This window comes from Mesocricetus auratus, unplaced genomic scaffold (assembly GCF_017639785.1).
Source record: "Mesocricetus auratus isolate SY011 unplaced genomic scaffold, BCM_Maur_2.0 Super-Scaffold_100027, whole genome shotgun sequence".
NCBI classification, from domain to species: domain Eukaryota; kingdom Metazoa; phylum Chordata; class Mammalia; order Rodentia; family Cricetidae; genus Mesocricetus; species Mesocricetus auratus.
The window spans coordinates 23,856,113-23,880,317 of record NW_024429208.1 but is presented as its reverse complement, the minus strand read 5'-3'; the positions used below and the strand labels follow the sequence as shown (position 1 = coordinate 23,880,317).

The following is a 24,205-nucleotide window of genomic DNA, read 5'->3' as shown; positions in this document are numbered from 1 at the left end:
TCTAGGAGCTGAGGGAGTCAGAAAAGGGAGTAGAGCCTTTTTTCTCACAGAGCAAAGGGCCGAGGATAGGCCCAGACAGCTGCTGTACACATCTGGGGTGATGAGATAGACCGATACACGGGAAAGAGTGGGTGTCCACCTAGTACACCTGGTAGAGCCTGGAAAGGTATGTCCAGATGGCAGCATTTAGGATTGATTATGAGGAATTAGTAGGCATTCTTCAAGGAAAGAAAAGGAAAGGCCCAGGGAGAAAGTACAACACAGGCCAGGGTTTGACTGTGTGTACGTCTAGGAAGGGATGCTTGTAAGTAACCATTAACTGATGGCAGTTCTTTGAATGAATACACAAATGTATACAAGGAAGAAATTGACAGCATCATCATGACCACCACATGCTGGGTTGTCCTTTGCCAGGAGCAATTTCTATCGCCTTCTCCAGGCTATATCACACCATTGCATAGGTCAGCTGTCCCTGTCTCCTGTATCTGAAGTCTGTGTCCTAGAAGTTTTCTCTGGGTGGTGGACAGCAAGCAGGTCCCACCTCTATCATTTGGAGGGTGGAAATCCAAAGAGGGCTCTTGTGGCCTTGTCTGCCTCTCACTCACCTTCTGGCATACTTCTCTGCGTCAGGGGCGAGAACATCCCTCCAAGTCATCCCAGGCTAGCTGTAGAGACACAGCAGGAGCCACAGCCTCCTCCCCCAGAAAGCACAGCTCCTCCCAGATGGCTTTCCAGCCTCCCTTAGCCTAGAGTGCTGAAGATGGAAGGCCTCCAAGCTCCTTGAGGGGATGTTTGAATATCTCAGGGTATATGCAGAGGCCAGGCCATATGGCAAGCAGGCCCAGCCCCTTCTTTGTCCTCTTCCCCAGGGAACAAGAGCTCTGGTCAGATCCTCTGAGCTTGTTAGGAAGTTGGGTAATTAGGCCATGAGAAGAACCAAGTGGCCACACTGAAAAGCACCCCTTCCTGGGCACAGAGGGTTGCTGAAAACACTGGCCCAATGGACTCAGGCACCCCAGCTGCCCAATGTCCTAAGACCTGGGCCTTTTCTGCAGATGAAGAAACTGAGACTCCTGGGGGTCCCAGAGCAGGGAGTGAGTGAAAGAGAAGCCAGGCTCATATTGAAATGCTCTGGCCCTAATGTTCCTGTCCACCAGGTACTGTGGAGCTGCAGGGTTCTGCTATAATAATGCTAATGTCATTTCCGAATGTCACTTCTCTGTGTTAAGAACTATTCTAAGCACTGGCTCCTGTGGAATTTGGAAGCGCTTATGTGCCAGCCATCCCTGGAGATGCCATGTGTTCTAGACTGATCAGGGGCCAAAGGGTAGTCATATGGTAGACCGGTCACCTTGACCTTCCAAGCCTCCTCCCAAGCTTCCTCTCATGGAGCATGGAGAGCTCCTGACTCCAGGTACATGGAGGCCACAGGAAAGCCCCACTCTAGACTTGAAAGGCCTGCACAGTTTCTCCCATCATCCCACTAGAGGCTCTTTTGGGGAACCTGCCTATCTAGGGGCTCACTATTCATCAGAGGAGATCTGGCTTGTCCCCAGCAGGAGGTCCCAAGGGTGTACAACTATCCTGAAGCTTCAACTTCCAGAAAAGGCTTTCTAGACATGGGGGCAGCTCCATTCTACCTGGGTGCCACATGTATCCTATAAGAGGGCTTCTGGAGCAGGACAACTAAGCTCCGAGACCATTAGAGCTCCAGGGTGGAATTACTAAGCAATACACTTAAGGGAGAGACGTATGTCTTGCCATATCCCAGGTAGATTGGGCTGGACTTAAGGGAACAGGGTAAGGCACATGTGCTGGTCTGTCCAGAGAAGTCTGTGACCCAAGAGCCCCTCAATCCTCAGAGCCCTGTGGGTGCCATCCCTGGGGTGAAGATCAGGGTGCTCCTAGGTGGCTGGGGAAACACAACAGAACCGGCTATGTGGGACATGAGGATAAAGAGAGCCTTTCCTAGCCAAATTTGGACCCAAGCCTCTTCTGAGGAAGCTCTGCCAGGCTCTCAATCAGGTTTGGGGTTTCATCTCTTTTTGGGTAAATAAATCCACTTTTAATAAAACTCTGAGCTTTTAATACAAGTGCAGACAGAAAGCCTGGAAATGTTATGAGAAGGAATTAACAAGGAGGTATGGGGGCTCTTGGGAGCCCACGGCTCTTGTTTCAGAGTCTCAGTGATTATATTTTCAATATACTGCAACTTATTTCCAAAGACAGAAATGGGGAGGAAGTGTAGTCTGCCGGCACAGAGCGGGGCCTCCAAGGATGAGTCCATGCCGACAGCTGCGAGTCTGTGAAACGAGGTCCCTGGGGGTATGGCCAGCAGGGCAAGTGGGAGTCCCTGCTCCAGCTAGAGGGCTCAAGACAGGCTTCTGCTGAGGGACTCTTCCCTTTCCCACGCCATGAAGAGTAGGTGACCTTCTGGGAAGCAAGGCTCTACTCAGAGGGACAGGTGACAGGCTTGCTAGGTCCTGACACCTTGTGACGAGAAGAGAAGCAGAGAGGCAGTTAAAGATTTGAGTCCTGTAGATCCCCCATGTCTTATTTTTCTATCTATAAAATGGGTATAACAAGCTTCACTGTCTAGCAACTGATACGTATATCCACACATGTAAAAACACACACACACACACACACACACACACACACACATATACAGGAAATATAAGATATAAGTGACAGATATAAACTCAGCCCTAGGGAGCTACTCTGTACATCTGATGAAACCTTGGGTGTCTTGTCTGAAACTACGCATACATTTCTAAACAATTTCAGCCAGTGTGGACCATCGGCATTCCACATGATAAGTTCCATTCTCCAGCTAAGGAGTTTTCTCTACATTTGAACAGCTGGTACCCCACGAGGAAGAGCCAGTTAAGTGAGCATCTCCTGGGTACCAACCATGTGCCAGGCATGGCGGGTATGAAGAGATTCTCCTGATCCCCCCGCCCAGAGGAGGACATATTCTTGGAGCGTTCAGGAATTTGCGTGAGCTCACAGGTGTGGTGAGTAGGCAGCGTGCAGGTAACTGGGGAATGGAAGGTTAAGCCTGGAATGAGCCGCTCATTCTAGCAGAGACCGGCGGGCCAGGACTCTGACCTGGGCAGGAAGTGAGGCATGGGCTGGGACGGCACTGGAAGGAACCATGTCTTTGCCCTTTTGTGGCCTGTCCCCAGGGAAGTGGCTGCAGCAGAGACCAGACTGGACTGTGCTGGGCCTCAGAGACCACTACCAATCTCATTCTCTGTAAGCTTAGCTGGGACACCCCAGCCCTTATTTCTCTGACATGATTAAGGACTTGAAAGGTGACATGCAGTTTGCTTTGGAAGTGGTGGGGAGGGAGAGTCACTGGGGTGGGGGCTGGCTGGTGGGGACTGCTGGGGACTTCCGACGAGAGCTGCCACAGCAGATTCTGAGGCAGAAAATCCTATTTCTCAGTCCTTAATTCCAGTCAATTCCAGTCAAAGGGCTGATAGGCATCGCCGGCAGTAATTTGTGCAGCCTATCCGCTCTTTTCACCTTCTGTCGGCCCCTCACTGACGGGCAGGCCGACATGCTGCTGTTCGAGTGAGGAAATTAAAATTTGATGCAATAATCCCAAATAAGAAGGATTTTATTAGGTAATATATACACTTTAGATGAAGCTTGCTAGCCTGATACACTGATAGAGGGAGGCATACACGCTGGGAACCACAGATAAAGAGGGGGAGCTGGGAGGGTGGGGAAGGGTCTTGACAGGGCCCCTGGGAGCAGCAGAGATAGGGCTGGGCATGAGGAATGCCTGGGTCCTCCAGCCTGGGATACTGAGCAGGCCGTGCTGCATCTCAGCCCTGACCCAGCTAAGGAGCGAGTGTGTTGAAATCAGCGCATCACACTAAGGAGACGTGGAGATTCAGACCGAGGGCATGGGAACTGATTAGCAGCCTGGAGACATCGGGCCTGGAGCATGTAGGAACTGGCTTAGAGAAGGCCCTCAAGGATGGGGAAGTGAGGATTCCTTTTCCAGCGAGGAGCTAAGAGATGCAGATCCACGCAACGGCTACGGGGCTGGTCAATGCCCAGAAGGGGCTGGAACCCAACTCACTGTTTGGTCTGCTTTCTCAGCTGGGCCTTGTAAAAAGTACTTGCCATGCCCCCACAGCATGGGTGCAGTAGCTCCCCAGGAACCGACAGACAATGGGCAACACAAGCACATAAAAGAAATTCTAAGATCTCTGAGAGAAAGAAGACAATCACATGACAAGCGGCAGAGGGGCACGCCATGAGGAGAGTCTGTGTGAAGGAAAACACACATCTGTCCGTCTCACGGAATCTTCTAGAAAAGAAGGGTGTAGCTTACTTAGCCCAGGGCCCTACATACAAGACACCTAATAAATACCTAGGAGATGGGCATGAAGCTGAAGGAGGGAATGAGTACCTGGAGGGACTGAGGAAAACTCTGGTATCTGGCATGAACAACTGTGTAAGTTATGAAGGCATCACCATGGGACTCAGGGGAAGCTTGTGTAAAAGACATGGCGTTGTGACAATCTCAAGAAGCAGTGGCTAAATACCTGGCCCCATAGCTAATGGACCCATGGAGTCGCCAGCCACCCCAGTCTGATGTCTGTGAGAAGGGGTTCTTTCAGGAACCCCCTACCCTGCCCCATTTCTCAGGGTGTGTGTAGACAGCAGTGTGGGGACTTCTCGGGCTCCTCTGGTTACCCAGCCAATGTGACGCCAGCGCGTGTCAGTCAAGTTGGCTTTAAGCATCTTCTCCATACTCTTTCTTGGACACAGTGTGCTGGGAGACCCAAGAGGGTCCAGAATCGATGTTCCAGAGACAGGGCATCTTGGTTACTCAGCCTATGTTCCTATAGGAACATTACAGAAGAGATGGGATTGACTGATAAGTCCTGTAGATTGCGATGGAGAGGGTTGTCTGACTCTGAGACTGGTGAGAGACTAGCCAGAAAGGGCCTAAGAAGAGAGGGCCATCATTCATTCATTCATTCATTCCACGGATGCTTCTCAAATCTCACTATTCCAGGCCCACAGAAGACTCTGCTGAACCATGACACCACCAGGCAAGCACGGCAGCAGACACATCGCTTCCAAGCTCTGAACACTCAGAAGGAGAAGCTGGAGACAGGTGGCAGGGCTGTAGCTGTCTGAAGATGGCAGGCAGGTCTGACCTAAGGCCGAGACACAGAACTGGCGAAGCTGGGGTTGGCAGCAGACAGGAAGAGGTTCCTGGATACGGGTGGACTTCAAGAGCTGGGAACCCGATGTGCCCAGAATGCCAAGAAAGGGAAAGCTAGGAGTAGGGAGCCTGGGATGGCTCTGCCTGCTCTGCAAGCAGCTTCAGACACCCTATAGCAAGAGGATAAGCATCTTTCTGGCGAAGCTCTTCATTCTGTATCTGGCCCCTGAAACAAGTGACTAGCTCCATATTTTTGGTGCCAAGGATGACTATAGTCAGAACAACCATAGCACCCAAACAGGGCCAGGCTCCCCTAATTGTGCTGGCTTAGGAACACTACCCATACCCACTTCTGTCCATATTTGAGGGTTTGAGTAGTGCAGAGGGCAGGGTGAAGCTCTGAACATCTCCAGCCTCCAGGGGGCCCCCCACTTTCCCTTTGAGCTAAGCCCTTCCTTTCTTTTCCCAAACACTCCCCCAAGATGCATGTGGAAGCATCTGTCCGTCTGGGGATGCAACCCCACTTTCCTTCAGCAGCCCATAGCAGGCATTCCACTCCAGTCTGCGGGAGAGGGAGGTGGCTACCATGCCAGTGAATCACCCAGACTTTAGCCAGGATACCAGCCAGGCCCCCGTGGATACCATGACCTATTTTTGTCCTGAGACCTTCCCCCAATCACAGCCCACTGGGTCAGGGACAGCTGCATGGTTTCAGGGGAACCAAACGAAAGGCCTATGACACAAATACAAAATCAGACCTCCCTCCTGAGACCCGAACTTGAGAGCCCCTAAGGAAGGAGTCATTAGGGAGGGAAGATGACTCCACGAGCTCCAAAGAACAGTTTGGGCCTGACAGAGAAGTCTCACTGCAGAAGGAAGCTGTGTCATTGTGTGTGATGCTCATGGCCAACAGGGGCAGCAGGCCTGTGGAGAACATGGCTAAGGAACATGGAGGTCTGGCTAAGGCTGGATTTACATCCATCTCCAGCACAGGCTGGAGTGCTCACGGGCATCACTGCTCATGAATCTTTATCAGTTCCCCTATGACCAGCTATGCTTAGCTCTTTGTCCCACGATACCGTCGGGGGAGTAGGAAGATGAGAGGTAGTGTGATGTGCAAAGTACCTGGGGTTTCTACCATCCCTCACTGGGACTACAGGCAGGGAATGGCCACCATCAGGGCTGTGGGCGGGGCTTACCGGAGGAGAATGCTCGTAGATGTTGGTGCTGTAGGGCAGGTTGATGAAGATGGGGTCCATGTCCTGCACATCCGTGATGATGATGGCCAGGTTGGCCAGTGTCGACAGAGGTCTGGTCTTGTCTTGATCCTTGGAAGACACACAGAGAGAGGGAAGAGTACATAGTGCTGGGTTAGAAGGATGCTGTGAACACAAGCATTCCGGCATAGGGCCGTGGTGTGTGATCCCTGTGTTTACAGATACACGCATTAACTCTTACATTCCTACAGGGAGTCTCAAAAGCACTAAGGCTCTTTGGTGGCCCCTGAGATGTTCAAGAAAATGGAAACAGGACATCCGGGAGAGCGGGTGGTGTTACATCAGGGGGTTGGGCTGAGGCTGATCTGATGACCCTAAGGCTGTGGCCTAGAACTACTTCTCCTGAATGTTGGGGGCAGGGACACTAGCTCGGATGGGAATGGCGTTGTTCTTAGCACCTTTGTCGTGTTCATCCAGGGCCACTGGCCCCCATCTCAGGACAGAGGACACTAAGATGGGGCCCTGGCCTACAGGGGAGGTTCCTCTGTGACTCTGCTAGGCATTTGCCAGGTAGTGACTTTTCCAATCAAACCAGCAGGGGGAGCTCCAGGGCCCATACCATCTGGGGGCCTCCTTGAACCAGTGCTGAGGGAAGTCAGGAAGGCCATGCATGCCCCTGGAACAGGACAGGCAATATTAAGCCATTATACTCAGAAACCTGGTCTTAGAAAGTCCACTAAGAAAGGAACACCAAAGCTTGTGTTCTAAGACCCTAAATGTCCTTCAGCAGACCGAAGTCTGTGTAACAGTCCAGTACAAGCAGCTAGCAAGACCCAACAATAACAAGGACTCTGGTGTCCTAGATAGTCCCCATCCCACTCACTCATGTGCCATGCCTTGTGTATCATTGTCACAGTTAGGCTTTTAGATGGGTACGTACACACACACACACACACACACACACACACACACACACACACAGAGGTTTGTTCACAGTTACACTGCTAAAGAAGTAGCCATAGAAACATCTACCTTTACCAGTCTTGATTTGGGGCCTCACATCAGTCAGTCTCCAGCTTGCAAGACAAACTCCCATGGTGCTTTTTGTGAAATGAAGGGCTCCAGCAAATGGCCCGGAGGAATACCTGCCTCATCCAGTTAACTGAACCTCAGTTTCAATGGGGCATTTCTCATACTACAGGAAACTTTGCGCTGGCCTCTGCCCTCCACAGATGGTGCTACGGAGCCTATGGGAGGAATGATGACATCCAACCCCCCTGTTGTCCCTCAGCAACCTCAGAGACAGTCAAGGACGACACAGGAGGACTGCTGAGGGTGGGAGGGATGGGAGTCACGTGTGTGTTTGCAGGGACAGCTGGCAGCACCAAGAACAGGAGACTCAGTGCTGGCCAGGGACCTGAAGACCATGAGGCCTGAGTCCCTCGGAGCCTGACCTCGTGGGTAGGAGATACTGGTGGGTTTTGCTTGCTACTACCAGGCTTTTAACAGGTACCAGGTGGCCATGCTGGTACTTGATATCCTTACCCCAGCCTGTGGCTACAATCCTGTTCTTTCTGGAGTTGTGCCATGTAGCCCATGCTGGACTCTATGATAGGGAAGAGGGACAGAAGAAGGTGTATCTGGCTGGCAGGCCAATGCCTGGCCCCCAGAAACGGCCCTGGGATCTGTGGCTCTCTTTTCTTTTGCTGGGACACATGCAGAACCACCATGCTGAGGAAGTGACCAGTAGCCAATGGCTATTCAGCAGCCCCAGCAACACCTGGTAGCAGCTGGTCCAGGGACCAAGTGGCAGGCTATCATCCAGGAACTCCCGGTCCAGCACAGGGCCTGACTGTTGGTAGATTACCAGCAATATTGCTGTATTTATCATTCCAGCACAAGCCTGGCCTCTTAATGGACCTGGTCACCCACACTCCCGCTCCTGACCAGATCTGGTCTAATCCTACATCCCAGAGGCATTTGTGTGCTGGGCGGAGATTATCCCACAGGACAGGTTTACAGGCCCAGGTGTGTCCATGGGATGTAGTGGAGGGAAAGGGGGAGGGGACACAGAAGTTGCTTGTGGGTGGGCCCAAAAAGGGGATCATAGACTTACAAGTCCCCTCCACTCCCAAGTTAGTTTTATTTTATTTCATTTTTTAGGCCTCCTCCTAGAAAACCAATACAGAACCAGGAGAGAAAATAGGAATCCTCAGCAAGGACCACCCAGAGAATTAGACTAGAAGTTGGTTTATCCTAGCTCTGGAGGCCTCTCCAGGTCTTGGCCAAGCCCGAGGGAAAAACTCCATCTTTCATAACTCAACCTAGGCCAGATGGAGGGAACTGGGATGCCAGCAGCCACGTGAGGTCCGGGGTTGGCTGTCTGTGCTGCAGCCATGAGGCACTATAGCCAAGGGTCCCCCTGCAGGCTCACAGGGCCAGAGGCAGGTACCCTCTCTGCATCAGTGGGGGGCCTGGGCTGGGTGCCCTCTCTAGAGCAGTAGGGGGCCAAGTCTTGGTGTAGGGTGAGCCCTCAAAACTCTTCACGCCCACAAGGGCGGAGATAGGGAAATTTAGCACAGATGAGGATAAAAGGAAGTGAAAGGGAAAAGGAAGCTCTCTCTTCTTCTCTGGAAGCCTGCCACGCTTTCTGTCCGCTCAACTTGTATGTAAATAAATATATTATATTCCATATTGCTTTGACCTCCCTTGTCATCTTGGTGCTGTGGGCCAGGCCAGTGGATCATGGAGGAAGAAAGGGTCCCATAATGTTTTTGCTCTTAGCCTGGGCTCGGCAAACAGGACAACAGAGCAGTGGGGCCACTTCTAGCTTAGTGGGTCACTGAAGATGCAGCTGTGCTTCCAGGTGGCAGCTGGAATGAGGGCACACAGGGCTAGGACCCTGCTTCAGATATGGCTGGCTTAGTCCTCAGGCCCTCACAACAGCTAGCATCAAAGACTCATAGTCATGGGGCGTGGCAGCCAGAGCCCAAGACTGACTTCGGATTCCCATTTCCCCTCTATTAATCAACTGTGGGAGTCTCAATGTTGTTACCCGTAAAATGGACTACACTCTCCTCCCCTGTCCTGAACTGGCTCATCTTGGAATTCCTTGGTGCTGGGCAGAAGGCTTGGCACAGTGGGCACTCCCTGGTGAGGATGCATTACCACACTATGAGGTTTTGATCAAAGGTCTGGACTGCTCTGCCCCTACTTGTTGGGTGGTGTCAGGGCACATCTGTGCATGTCCCAGAAGCACCCGCACTGACTGCCCTAAGGAGACTGACAGTGTGGGCTATGCAGTTGTGCTCATGGGTGACTTGGGCAAACCACTGACTTGTCCCTATGCCTCAGTCTTCTTGTCAGTGTCTGTAAGATGGGCATCTCAATAATACCCATGAGGTAGGGCTGTTTGATGGTCAGCGGAAAGTCTATTTGGGCCCTAAGAACAACGCCAGAGACACAGTGACACTACCTGTTCACCATAATGGTGAACCATCACCAGATTCTTTATTGTAAATCGTCGAGGGGCATGGAGCTAGATTAAATCTCCTTGGAAAATCCTGTTCCCTTCTAGAGGAGAAGAAGCAGATGGTGGGCACTGGAGGCCGGGAGCGGTGACTCACCGTGGCGTTGACTGTGAGCTGGTACGCCTGCGTGACCTCATAGTCCAACTCCCGGATCACAGTGACGATGCCACGGGCACTGTCAATGGCGAAGAATTGAGACGGGGGCTGGAAGGAGTAGAGGACGCTGCCACCTGCACCCAGGTCAGGGTCGGTGGCGTTGACGATGAAGATGGGTGTCCCCACCGGTGTGTTCTGGGTGAGAGCAAAGTAAACAAGAGGTTGAGTCTCACTTCACCGGAAGCAGCTGCTTCCATCAGCCGCCATTCCTCCGCCCCACAAAGGCCATTAACCGCGCCCCTGCAGCCAACCGAACCCGGCCTGTCATTTCCATTCTAAGCGGGTTTGGAGGAATGTAAAATGCATGATTTCTTTTTCCCCTTTTTGATGGCCTCCTGGTGGCTGTAAGAGCACTGGCTCCAAAGACGGTCTGCGTATCCCAGAGTCCTGGAAGAGGGGCCTTTTGGTCCCCAAACCCATTTCTTGGTGGATTCGCTTCCTTTGTCCAGTGCCCCTTGGCTGCCCAAGCTGCAGCAGATTGCGCTGGAGTGTGACTAGGAATCTGCCTGTGGGGACCTGTCAAGGGCAAGAGTGGGAGGCGTGTACCTGGGTTCAGGCTGGTGTGGGGGGAGGCTTGGAGGCTCCAAGGGGAGGGGCCTCCCCTGCCACCCCTGGGTCTTGTCAGCTTGTCAACAGAGTGTCTGTGGGTTCCGAGGAACCTTTCAGGATGCGGTGACTGCTCTGTTCTATCACTCATATAAACTCTGTCCCTTTCTGACCCAGGGTGGCTGGCTAAGGTCACTTCCTCATGAGGCTGGGATGGGAACTCCCACGTTCCTCAGGAGGACTGTACACTGCCACTGTTTACATGCCATGCCCTACAACTCGCCACCCTGGTCTGTATGCCTCGGCCAGTTCTCACCCTCCTTCACGGCCTGCAGTTCCATAGGCCTCGGATGGTGTCCGGCACACAGACACACAGGCTAGTCAGGGAACAGCCCCACGAGCACACGGTCAGGTCTCGGCAGCACTAAGTGCTTACATTCTGAGTGTCTGCTACACCCCCTGCCCCTGTCCACCCGTGTCCCCTCAGTGCCTGCTCATCACTGGCTGCGCCGATTTCTCTGCACCGCAGAAAGTCTGTCCACGTTGGAGGAAAGACACGCAGATGAGACTCTTTGCAGAGAGGGACAAGTGAAAACCACCAGTTACAGCTACCGGCTGCAGCCCAGCTATGGGGCACAGAGGGCAGCTGGTGCAAAGCTCCCCAGTGAGGAGATGGGCGAGCAAGGTGCGCGGTCTCAACCGCTACACCCAAGGCTACCCTACAACCACGGCATTGGCTCTTTCAGGTCAGTCAGAGCTTCTAAGGAGCACAGCTACTGCGTTGCTATGGTCCTCCCTGAGCTGGCCAATTCTCCTCCATTGACCACAGGACATCCCCCAACGCTGCTGACGGGAACAGGAGACTGGCAGTGGGAAGCCCCCTCCTGATCACCATTTATGGCTTCCCCGGCACCCTTAGCATGGAACACCCCACACAGACTGGCCCTGGATGGCCCTTCGCACGCTGTTTCCTAGTTGCATGGAGCCATTTGTACTGTTCCAGCCCAGCAGCTCTGGGCCTCTGAATGAGCTTTTCCTCCACTAGTCTGCCTCCACCCCCACCGCACCTTGGCTTCCTGGGAAACATGTTCTTTCTCTCCAAAGAGAAGCTAGTCTTGGCATAGCCAGAACATCTGTTGGAATCCCAGGCTCACTGTGTATCTCTGGGTTAGTCACTTCAGCTCTCGCTTCCTTTCTGGATGCTAAAGTTAAGCTCTCCTATTATCTTGAAGAGGGCAGACTTACAGCTCACTCATGTAAGCTTTCCAGCATCTAAGTATCCAGAAGGTGGACGCTATGATTGTCCCATCAGACCTCCTGCTAGAACTGTACAGACAGGACCACCTAAGGGCAGGGTGGGGTGGTCTCAAGAAACACAGTAAACATTAAAAGCACCGTGCTGGGCATTCCCTGTCTGCCTCCCCTGCCTCTGCACCACAGGGTAGCCTGCTCTGCCTAACTCACCCCCCAGATCTCAGCTCCCTTGCTTGCTGGCTTCCTGATACTCCACCAAACGGGAGTGGGGATGGGGCTGGCAGGAGCTCAGAGGAAACCCACTCCTCCCCTGGAGAGCTCTTCCTCTTTTCCCCATGAGCCCTTGCTGTAGGAGATGCATCCCTCCATGGCCAGCTCGTGGGTGCTTCAATAGTCCTTCTCTTCCTGAACCCCTGCCTTCCTGCTTGGATCCTCCCTGTCCCTCAAAGATCCTATGCTGAAGGTTTGCTCCCCAGCCTGGGAGGCAGCTGAGCTGCTAGGAAGTGTGGCCTAGTGGGAGGAACCTAGGCACTGCCCCCCTTTCCCTCCCTCTCTTTTCCCCTTTCTCTCTTCCCCTCCATCTCCCTTCTCCCCAGTTCTTGATCGCCATGAAGTGAGTACCTGCTCAGTCACATACATGTCACTATGATACTCTGTGTCACTACTGGCCCACAGCAATAGAACCAAGCGGCTACGGGCAGAAACCTATCTGGCTGTGAACCCCAATAATCCCTCCCTTCTCTTAAGTCAGTTTCTTTCTTTTCTCTCTTCATGTTCAGATGCATGCACATGAGTGTGGGCACGTACACATGTGTGCACGGAAGGGAAGAGGTTGGTTATAGAGTCTTCCTGGATCCCTTCCTTTTTTTTTTTTTTTTTTTTTTTTTTTGGTTTTTACGAGACAGGGTTTCTCTGTATTGTTTTGGAGGCTGTCGGTCCAGCCTGGCCTCGAACTCACAGAGATCCGCTGCCTCTGCCTCCCAAGAGCTGGGATTAAAGGCATGCATCACCACCACCCGGCTGGATCCCTTCCTATTTTTTGAGCCTGGAGCTGACAATTCCAGTAGACTGGATGGCTCGTGAACCCTGGGGACCCTCCTGCCTCTTCCTCGCTGGTGTTTTGTTTGTATGTTTGTGCTTTTACATGTTTTTTGTTGTTGTTGTTGTTGCTGGGAATCAAACTCAGTCCTCATGCATATTCAGGAAGCCATTATCCCAGCCTTCTTAAAATGATTTCTTGTCACAGCCCCGGAAAGCGACCGATACATCAATATCCTCTTGAAAGTGGGCATTTCACGGACACACTTTCATCGGAGCTATCTAAGAGTGTGTCATTCCTGTGGACCCTGACAGTCAGTTACCTGAAAATTTACAGCTGGAAGAGTGAGCTCCCTGGTGCAGGGCTCCGTGAGCTCAGCCTCCACCATGATGCTCCCTCAGCCTACAGTTCCACTCCTTACCCACTCCCCTCTACAGCACACACATGCCCAGACACATTTTAGAGACACCAGCCTCGTGTGGCATGTGGAATACAGCTCAGCTCAGCAATATGGGCCCACCAGATGTTACCCATCTGAGCCCATATCTGGAGAGTGAGGACATTTCACCTGTCCATACTTCATGGTCTAGGACAAAGACTCTCAGGCTGCCTGAACATCAGATCTCTGGAGTTAGGTGTGAGGTCCAGAGAACCCTGGAGAAGGGGAATCAAAGCCCCATTTGATCCTGACCTTGGGCACAGTGTCTCATACAGTGAAAACCCATTTAATTTCTGCATAACTTGGTATAGGTTTTAAATGACCCCGACAAAGAGCCAGTCCAAACTTAGAAGGGACAGACATTGGAGAGAAAAGAGTGCTGACTTCCTGCATTTCGGCCCTGGGCACCACGCTCTACGAAGGGTTAGCACACATAAGGGAGCTTCTCCAGCGCCAGCTGCTGCTCCATCGGATACAAAAATGACTACATGGGTCTGCATTCTCAGCACAAGCAGATTCTCAGGGGCTAGGTGCATCTGGTCCCCATGGACAGCGGACCCTGGAGGCTCAGAGCACGAGTTAGACCCCCAAATTCAGAATCCAGGTATTTCTACCAGGAAATCTTACATACCAGCCATTTAACACCTTTTGACTTCCATGTTCTCATGTGTAAAATGGAACTGTCAATGGCATAGCCTCAGGGAAAGAATTACATGGGATGAGGTAATTTTGGAGCAAGTACACGGCAACACGCAGCAACACTCAACAAATGGTCACTGCCTAACGCTGCTGTTCCAGCAGTGAAATGGCATCACATGCAGAGGGAGTTGAGCCCCCAGTTAGAAGGAGGACAGCTTATGAATGAATTTCTTCGACGGGCACCTTAGGGATGGAGAGATGGCTCAGTGAGGACAGGCACTCGCTGCCATGCCTGATGACTTGAGCTCAATTCCTGAGACTCACATGGTAGAAGGAGAAAGTCAACTCCCACAAGTGTGTGTGTGTGTGTGTGTGTGTGTGTGTGTGTGTATGTGTGTGTGTGTGGTGTGTACAGGCAAATAAACATAATATTTCTTTTTAATTAAAGTAGAAAACCTGTCCATGTATTGGTTTCTGTTTTCTGCAAAAGTGTGACTGGGAAAGAGCCCAATGAGACTCTGGGTGGGGGGTGCAGAGCCTAAAAGAGGAGGAGAGAGGTGAACCTAAGATGAGGGGTAGTCTAAGCCAGTGCCATCCGGAAACCAGAAGGCCAGTTCTGACTATGGACCATTCTGGATGTAGGGGCTTCAGGATGATGTGGGGCAGGCCCCTCATTTGACAGATGAGAGAAGTGCGTCCAGAGAGGTATTGGGGTCTGCCCGAGGTGGGCCATGGCCCCCAAGGATGACTGCAAATCAAATGCTTTGACTCTTTTATCAGTGCCTCTCAACCTCCCACAGAGCTCTGCTCAAGAGATGGAGCCAGGTCACATGCCAAGCAAGGTCAGATCCAGGATTTATTTGCAAGGTCAGACCCAGGATGTATTTGATTGGTGCAGGAATAATCACCTGACCTTCCCAGGCCAATCAGGTGGGGCCTTGGAAATTAAATCAATTTGCTAAGGGAATCGCAATGGAAAGATCTTAGGGGTTAGATGAGCATTGGGATGGTCCCATGTGCAGTGAGGGGAACATCCATCTAGGGGAGGGAGGAGGTGAGACTCCCTGGGTCCCCCTACACTGGTCCTCATACACCCCTTTGGCTGCCGTGTGCAAGACCTGACTTGTGAGGTGTTTCTGGAGGACACCTTCTTGCTCTATGGATCTTAGCTCTTTGCTCCCATCTGGTACTCCTAGAATATGCCTCAAACATGTGCTAGGGCTCCCTATTCACAGACATGCCCCAGGCTCCCCGACTTCTCCTGCTGGCATTCTTCCCGTTCAGCCCCTTTAGCACAGAAATCCAAGTACCAGGCCACGGCTCCTGGGCAAAGCCTCAGAGGTCGTAAGGGAAGAGGAATGAACGGCCCGGTGAGCGCTGGCTCCGGCTTCTCGTTGACTATCCCCAGACACGCCTTTTAATGTGCAGACTACACAGACCACTGCAATGATTCACACGGCTGTGGCAGGTGACAGAGTGAGCAGGAAACAGCCCGATCACGCACTTGTCACAGTCAACTCAGAGCGATGCTTCTATAGCCCTCGTCCCTTTCAGACTGCAGGCTGTCCCTTTCAGCAAGTGGCCAAACCACATAGGTCACGGGCAGGCCAGGCCTCTGCCTCCTCCAGCCCCCGCTTAAACTCCACATCACTTGCGATGGGCCTGCTGTAAATGGGCCACCCTGTGCAATTCTAAGACAAATAAATCTTGTTGCTACTCCTTAGGGTGACAAGGGAATAGACTCTGGGAAAGTTCTGCCGTGCTCAGGATCCTGTTCGTTAATAATAATGATGAATGGCTTGCCTCTCCCACGCAGGGTGAGCTACATTCTACTCCAGGCTTCTCTGGAGGTGGTTTAGGGTGCTCACTGGAACAGAGTAGGGTGGGGGGCTGTACACTGCCAGGGAGAGGGGCGAGGAGGAGGGGGAGATAATGGGTGGAAGGCTGGAGAAAAAGACAGGGAAGAACGATGAGAGAGAAGGACAGACAGACACAAAGACAAGAGGGATGGAGACAGGGGAAGGGACAGAGATGGCCTCCAAAAGAAAAAGGGAATCGGGGGAGAAGAAGGTATTAGATGAGCCCGGCACAGTTGCTGGGACAGAAATCAAGAGGACAAGGAAACACAAGGGAAGGAAAGTTGTAAACACAGGAAATGAAGTTAGAAAATATCTGACTAGAGCATAGCTCACTTAGTAGAAGTGCTTGTCTAGCATGCAGAGCCCTGGGTTCGATCCCCGGGGTTGCAATTATCAGCTGTGGTGGCACACACTTGGCACTGAGGAGGTCGGGGCAGGGGGATCAGAAGTTCAAGACCAGTCTGGGCTTCGTGAGATCCTGTCTCAAAAGAAACAAAAAGACAAAAAAATGTGAAAGGTCAGAAAAACAGGTGGGGGAAAGGAGAGAAGGCTCTCGCTCAAACTCTTCACAATCATGGGACTCCTCCTCAGCTAGATGAATTCCATACCCTTGACCAAATCCAGACAAACCCGCAACCATCTCCACTTAGGTGCCATCTCTAAAGGCATTATTAATATTCATTGAATGCTTGCTAGATGCAGCTACAGTCTTTAATATCTTATTATAGAGCCTGTTAGAAAATGCATTAGTAATAAATTCCTGACAGATGGAGTTCTGACAAGGTGCAGGTGGCTTGGTGGAGCTGAGTTGGGAAAAGACCCTTCTGGAACATGTGTGAGCTACTCAGAGGCTGGGGGCCATCCCTTCAGTAAGGTAGAGGAGGGGGAGAGGTTAGCTGGGGATGCAGCCTGTGTGAAGGCTGGGCTAGGTTAGAGGAGACAGGACTGATGGATACTTTAACCCCAAAGGAATTTCAGAAGCAATAGGGTACCTTGAATTCCCAGTACTTTCTCAGACAATGAGAGGGCCCCTCGTGCAACAGGAAGGATGGTTGTTGGGTTCTCGAGGTCAGGGAAGCACTTGTGCCTTTGTAGGGTGTCACTTCCAGAGATCTTTGTGACATTCCTATTGTCACCTATTGGGACTATGGAGGGGGAGGAATAGGGACTATAGGACGTACAGGACAATAGGGTCTATAGGACAACAGGGTCTATAGGACATGCATTGTGGTCCTGGCTCATTTAGATCAGAAGTGTGGACATCAGGAAGGGCAGGTGGAAATGGCCAATCGAAGGATCATGAAGGAGTAGGGACAGCTGTGCAGACCTGTGGTCCATCTCTACGAGGGCACCTGGGAGAACTCATTTCATGACATCTCTTCTCTTGACCACTGCTCTCTCTTCTCAGGGAGTGGCATGAGCATAACCTGATGCTGTTGGAAGACTCCCCCCTGGAATGAGGATGACATCCCAAGGGGTCAGATCTTCCCAGAAGATTCATACAACTCCGAGCCCTGTTGTGCAGTTTGCTTTGCTTTTGCGGGAGCCGTGTAGACATCCATAGACATGCTTGCTGCGTGGCCACTGGCTCCTGATTGTGACCTGCAGAACTGGCTCTGGACTTCCACTCCATACACCTCTCTTTCTGCCATTTGCCTTGGCCCCTTTTCAGTTCTTAGGCTGACTCTTGTCTGTAGAAGGCATGTGACAAATACTGTTAAAGAATCAGGGACATTCCAGCAAACATGCCACACGGAACACATTCATTTATGTCTGTTTTGGTTCCAGCCCCTCACCAAGATGACAATAAGCAAATTAAAAGTGCATAAATCCACAAGGGCAAACAGAACAGCAGAGGGGACCATGGCACACGAGAGATGCCAATGCAGCTCTGGAAACTGGAAATAGATGGGTGTCTTAGGAGGCAAGGAAGGTCGTGCCTGGAAGAGCTCAGGATCTGTGAATGTCATCACACTGCATGGGAGGGAGGTATAGGATGGAGGATGGAGAGAGGTGGAAGGTCTTATGGACCCAAGTCAGGTTGGGCCTCCAGTTCTTGCAGCAGACGCAGGTTTCTCTCTGGACGGCTTTGTTAGGGGCTGTGACTCCAGGCTGGGAGCTGGGTCAAGGGCTCGAGTGCATTCTTATCTTCCCACCTCTCCCACCACCAGGCCTGCTAGTCAGCCCTCAGAAGCTGGGCAGTCAGGCAGAGCACCAGCTCAAGAGAGTCTCAAAGAGTAACATGCCAGGGGACCCTGAAAGCATCAGGGGCAGTCTCGCTCAGCCGCTATCCCACACATCCCAAGCACCATGATGAGAGGGCAGAAAGTGGAGTATGTAGTCACTGTTGTCCATGAAGAGACAGTGGGCACCTGGTGTGCCAGCACACATCTGGAAGTTCAGCACTCAGGAGACCAAGGTAGGAGGACTTCCTGCCAGTCTGAGACAGCCTGGGCTACATAGCAGGAGCCTGTTTCAAAAGACTAAGGGGGAGAGGGAAGAGGGGAGGGAGGAAGGGAAGGAGTGTAGGAGGGAGGGAGGGAGAGAGAGAGAGAGAGAAAGAGAGAGAGAGAGAGAGAGAGAGAGAGAGAGAGAGAGGGAGGGAGGGAGAAGATAAGAAACAACGTGTGTCTTGAGAATCCAGAGTCAGGAAAGAGCCTCTTTGAAGTAGGAACATTCCAGAAGGAAGAAGAGTCCCATAGAAAACAAAGGTCAGATCAAGAGGCTGAGGCAGGAAGGTCAAAAGTTCAAGGCCACCCTGAACATCTTAATGAGGTCCTGCCTCAAAATGAAAAGAGACAAAGAGAGGCTGGGGGAGTATAACTAAGTCATAAAGAACTTACTTAGCATGTATGGGGCCTTGGGATCAATTCCTAGTCCTACATACAACAAGAAAGAAAGAAAGAAAGAGACAGAGAGACAGAGAGAGAGAGAGACAGAGAGAGAGAGGGGGGGGAGGGAGGGAGGGAGGGAGGGAGGGAGGGAGGGAAGGAATTCAACAGAAGAGTCAGAAATGAAAATTTTCCAAAGTAAAGTAACTCAAAGATGAACATGGGCAAGAAAAATAAGAACATTAGAGGAATAGCTTAGACCCAACCAACACGAAGCCCAGCTAACAGGAGTTCACAGAGAGGTAGCAGCAGGAAGCTTGTCATACAGGGTAACAGGAAAGCCTTCCAGACCCAAGAGGCGTGAACACAGATAGCTTCAGAGATAGACCTGCACGAAAACATAAAACTCAGACCTTTAAAAATATGAACACATGTGGGGACTTTAGGGAGAAAACAAAGGCCCACACACAGAAGATCAAGAATCAAGCCACCATCCAGATTCTTAACAGTAAAACATTATAGGCTGAAATACCAATGAAGAAAAGAGCTCATAGAATGAGGAAAACTAGTTTTATACCCAGCTGACCTATCAATGAGTAAAAATGTAAAATAAACACATTTTTCACATAAAGTTTTTTTTAATTCCATAAATCCTTTTTCTGGGAAATCACTGAAGGGCGTATTCTATTAAAAGAATGATAGAAACCAAGAAAGAAAAAATGCTATCTATCAGCAGAAAAGACCCCATATAGGAAGAAGGTAAGGAATTCCTTTTACCCTACTGAGAGGTGATCAATTATGCTAGAATATTTAGGGGCAAGTAAGTTATGGGCTCGTGGAACACAAAATATGCCAATAAGAGAAGTGAATAGATTCTAGGGCAAACAAAAGAGGAATTATATAAGTAAGTACAATGTATTATGTGGCTCATCTAAGAGTAACATTTATATAATCATTACATCAGACATCCTAAATGCTATTTAGGAAGGCAATAATTATATTTTAAGGAATGGTGAGGAATGTTGGTGTGTGTTAGTGTTTGAGTATGTGTTTGTTTGTACATGTGTATTTGTATATGCTCTGGTGTTTGTGTGTAACAAAGATAAATAGGAATGGGTAAATGTCAAATTTTCTTTTCTACAGTTGAAAAGTCACTAGCTAATGTCTAAAAGTAAGCAATTTAAAAGGATGTGATCAAAAAATGAGAAGGTAATTACTATAAATTAGAGGAGGGTGTCTTAAAGTAGGGAAAAATGGAATAGGACCCCGCTGTTTTTATTAGAAGCCACACTGTACTAGAAGACATTTAAGCTCATCCATATGTGCTTTTGATTAAAATTAATATAAAAATTTTAAAAGATCTTACCACAGCTAGAGTCCCGAGGGTTCCTCTCCCTTTCGGTTCTGTCCCCTGTGGGGAATCTTGGCAAGCCTGCTGTCCCAAAGTACTCTCCTATCTTCTTCTCACTTCCTCCTCAGACCCCATCCCTGGCTCTTCTGTTACCTCCAAAGGTCTAGGTCTTGAATGCCACCTTAGCATGACCAAGTATTCTGTCTCCAAACTTGTTTTTCACTGCTGCGCCATGAGACTCCTGCTTGCTCAGCGATTCCAACTCTTAGTCTATCACGTTTCTGGCTCTCACATCCAGGTTGGGCTGGAGACCTCCTCCTCTGTCCCACATACACTTGACCCTGACTATTGCACCGATGCTGGACATTATGGCTGGTGGAGTGTCAACAATGATATTGCTGTTCCTCCCCCATCTCAGAGCTTGCTCCTCAAAGCCAGTTGTGATACTCAACGTGAGAAATGGACCCAGCTCCTACCTTTTTCCATTAAGGCAAACTGAGGCAGTTTCCTCCCTCCATGCCAACCAGTGACCTTCCTAGATAATAAATGACAGAGTCCATCCCACAAGTCCCCATATTCTAGGACCATCTGCATGACCAGCAGGTTCCCAGGGGCGGGGGGGGGGGGGCATGTGGCAGTCTGGGGCCCTATGCACCAGGGAGTATGAAGCTGGCAGATTAGCCTAACAGCTGCATGAAGCATCTATGGACCATCACCTTCAAGCCAACTGACTTGAATGGAAAAACCTAGAGACAACTGTCTGCACATCTGGGTTATGCTGCACATGAGAGGTTATGGACCTCTGCCTAACTTCCTCCTTGGAAGTCAGTGGGCATATATGAAACCTTGGTATTCCCAACTATGAAATGGGTATAATAATCTTTGTGCTACCTTCAGCATAACTGTGGTTGAGATGGAAAAAGTTGAAATGGCTTCAGAATTCTGGGTATCAGCAGACTGCTCAACAAATTCCTGGATTTCAGATTTCCAGATTGGGAGCGTTCAACTGGTTAAGTCTATGAAAACACACTCAAACCTGGAAAATATTAGAAACACTCTTGGTTCTGAGAAGTTTGCCTGAGGGATACTCATTGTGTGGTGAATGATGTGTTAAAGAATCAAAGTTTCCTGGGGGTTTGAAGTTGGCGCTGGGGCCCCTGACCATCATGGATGAAGCCTTGGGTTCTCTATGCCCAGCACCATGAACAAACACACCAATGCAATCCAAGGCCCTAGCGAAGTCTTCACACCCTCCCACAGAGTCAGAAAATTCCAAGAGAAGAATTCAGGGGGTGTATGTGGCCAATGGGAGTCTTGCTAACTAATAGCCTTGAGTCCAGGTACTGGACCTGATGCCGGATCTACAGGTGGTCCTGAGACCTAGTAGAATCTGGATGCATGGAGTCTCCTAGAATTTTTTCCCCTGGACTTTCATACATCTGGGGTAACAGCAGCTTCCATCTGTTGAGGATTTCCTGTATGGGGCTCTATGTGTGTCATCTCAGAAAGTCTACACAGCAGCTGGACAGCAGACAGTGTTACCTCCCCCACACACACATCCCTTGGATCCCAGAGCCTGGTGACAATGCTCACACCCCAGCAGGCTGCTCCAGAGCCTAAGTTTTTAACCATCACATGGCACTGTCCCCAGTGCCCAGAAGCAGGGTGGGATGGACAAAGGGACCTTAGAAAACTAGGACCCATGCTGCCATTTTGGCTCAGTACCAGGGACTAACACTGATGGCCAATGGTGCCATGGAAATGACTTAGGCCATTCTAAGGCCCCAAATTCATAAGTGACAGGTATCGGTGTTCTTTAGGGGAAGCACCAGGCCTGAATGAATAAGTTACTAGGTCCCATCAGGCCCATTCATCCATCTGTCCTGGACATGTTTGGGAAACATGGGACAAGACTGCCTTAATCACAATCACACATTCCCTATCTCTCCAACTAAAGAATGGTGAGGTCATTCAAAATTTCCTAGTGGGAGGAAATAGGGAAAGTGGGGCTATGAGGGAGCTTGTTGTAGGAGCCCCAGATGTACTCTAGGGATGCTGAACAGACTCTGTGATCCTCAGGTCCCTAACAGTGAGAAGCACACAATTTCCCTACGGGAAACACCATGGAAAGTGCTCAGTGTGCTGTAGAAAGATTAGGCTCTGACCTCCTGGGGCAGGCATAGGGGTGAAGAGTGGCCATCTGTGCGGACAAGGGTCTGTGAACTATAAGGTGCTTTGCAAATATCACTTCTAGTGGAGAGGGTTGGAACAGAGGGGATGACACTGAAGCCTGAGGTCCCTGCCCAGTCCTCAGCAGAGATGCCCCTTCCCACTCTATCTCCAACCCAAAGCGTCTCCGTCGTCTCCCAGCCCTAAGGCTTACTTCTTCCCTTGATGATGGGTTGTGCTAAACAAATGAATATGTAAATTTCCTTAGGGCAGGCCTTGCAGCTCATGAAGCTATTGCTAATGAATGGATTGGAATAAGGAGACAGCTCAAGCAATAGTTTCAGTCTCTCTCCTCCCTCTCCCTTTTGGCTCCTCCCTCTCATATGCTCCCATGCTCCCACATCTTTACCCAGCAGAGTTCACAGCAGCAGAGGCTGGGTTGGTGGCACAGAGCGCTGCGGCTTGTTCCCATCCCACTCCTGTGGCTACAGCTACCTGTCCTTCGGGTGGTGTGAACCTGTCACTTAGTGCCTGGGGAGCACCTAGACGGACAGAGCCAGAGGCAGGAGGGATGTAGGGTGCAGCAAGGAGAACACTGGCTGCAGGTTTGATGAGGGCTGGTTGGCACTAGCCCTGAGTCAGGCAGAATAGGGTGACCAAGAAATTCACTGTGTCCTGGGGACTATGGGCAGGTGGTTCAAGTCTTAGTAGGTGGAGAGAAATTGGAAACCCGGCATGCTGGCACACATCTGTAATCCCAGCACTCAGGAAGTGTAGACAGGAGGATCAGGGGTTCAATGGCATATTTAGATACATAGAAAGTTGAAAGCCGCCAGTCTGGACTACATTGGAGCCTGTCTTGAAGTGGAAAACAAAGATTTGAGGAGATGCCTATACCCAGTACTAGTTGGCACTAGCTGGGGATCTCTGAGATGGCACCAGTGTTGACTACCACCAGCCTTGGTCTCACACATTCTTCAAATAGTCCTGTGTGGCACCAGGGCAGGGAAGCAGATCCCAGGCTATGGTTCAGAAAGTAAAGACTTGCGGCAGGAAGTGGCCCTGCCTGTCATCACTTAGCTTACTCGCTGGCCTTCCCCTACCCTGTCCTAACAAGGATGGAAGGTGGCTTGCCCAACCACTCATCATTCTTGGGGATGGGTGTGGACCGTGACTGAGAACCAGAGCCCTGAGGATGTGGAGCTGTGTGGCCCCAAGTGTAGTCCTAGTCAACGTACAGCCATACCTTTCCCACCGTGAGAGGCCGTGACTGAAGTTTTTCCTGGTGCCTAGTTGGAATCACCCTTGCTGAAAAGCTAGCTCCATCCTCAGATACATAAGGGCTGCAGGTTTTGAAGGGGAACTCAACAAAGCCATCTCCTTCTCTTTCCTTTTTAAAGTGCCTCTCTTTTTGTACGGTGTATGTGGCACTCTCAGGGATGGGACAAAACCCAGATTCTGTTGTTCTACCCAGTCAGAGATGCTCACCCTGGACCAGGCTTACGGGGCATCATTCCACAAGGGGGTATCCGTAAAGGAAGAACTCAGAGAGCAAAGGGTGCCACAGACCAAGACACAAAGAAGCCTGGTGCCTTGTGACTCAGCCTCCTTAACTCTCTGGTGGCTGTCACAACTCCTAGGGATGGGTCCTGCAGACAAAAGAATTCTGCATCATGTAGTTTAGACTGGTGGATGTCTAGTGACCAAATTCATCATTGCCAAGGATCGGCAGTCTTCGGTTCTATGATTTGCCTGGAGGTGGCTAGGAGATTCACTCAGCTAAAGAACTTACTTTGGAGGACAAGAACATTCAACAGGGCTATCCTTGGGGACTGTTCCAAGACTGGGAACTGTGAAAGGCATAGAGCAGGGGCTAGTCCCTTGTTAACCATGGTCTTCTGGATTCCTCCAATGGCTTCAGGCACACCCAGAGGCCCTATCATATGTAGACTTACATGATGGCCTCCAGAAAGACCCTCAG

The 24,205-nt window shown here is 50.7% G+C and overlaps 1 protein-coding gene across 1 annotated transcript in view; it reads right to left on the bottom strand.

The window, feature by feature from the left end:
- Cdh23 (cadherin related 23) overlaps positions 1-24,205 on the bottom strand; it is a 365,574-nt gene that overhangs the window by 210,941 nt on the left and 130,428 nt on the right. Inside the window, 2 exon segments of the mRNA XM_040732605.1 lie at positions 6,394-6,522; positions 10,038-10,232. Of these exon segments, the coding sequence (XP_040588539.1) occupies positions 6,394-6,522; positions 10,038-10,232 (324 nt within the window).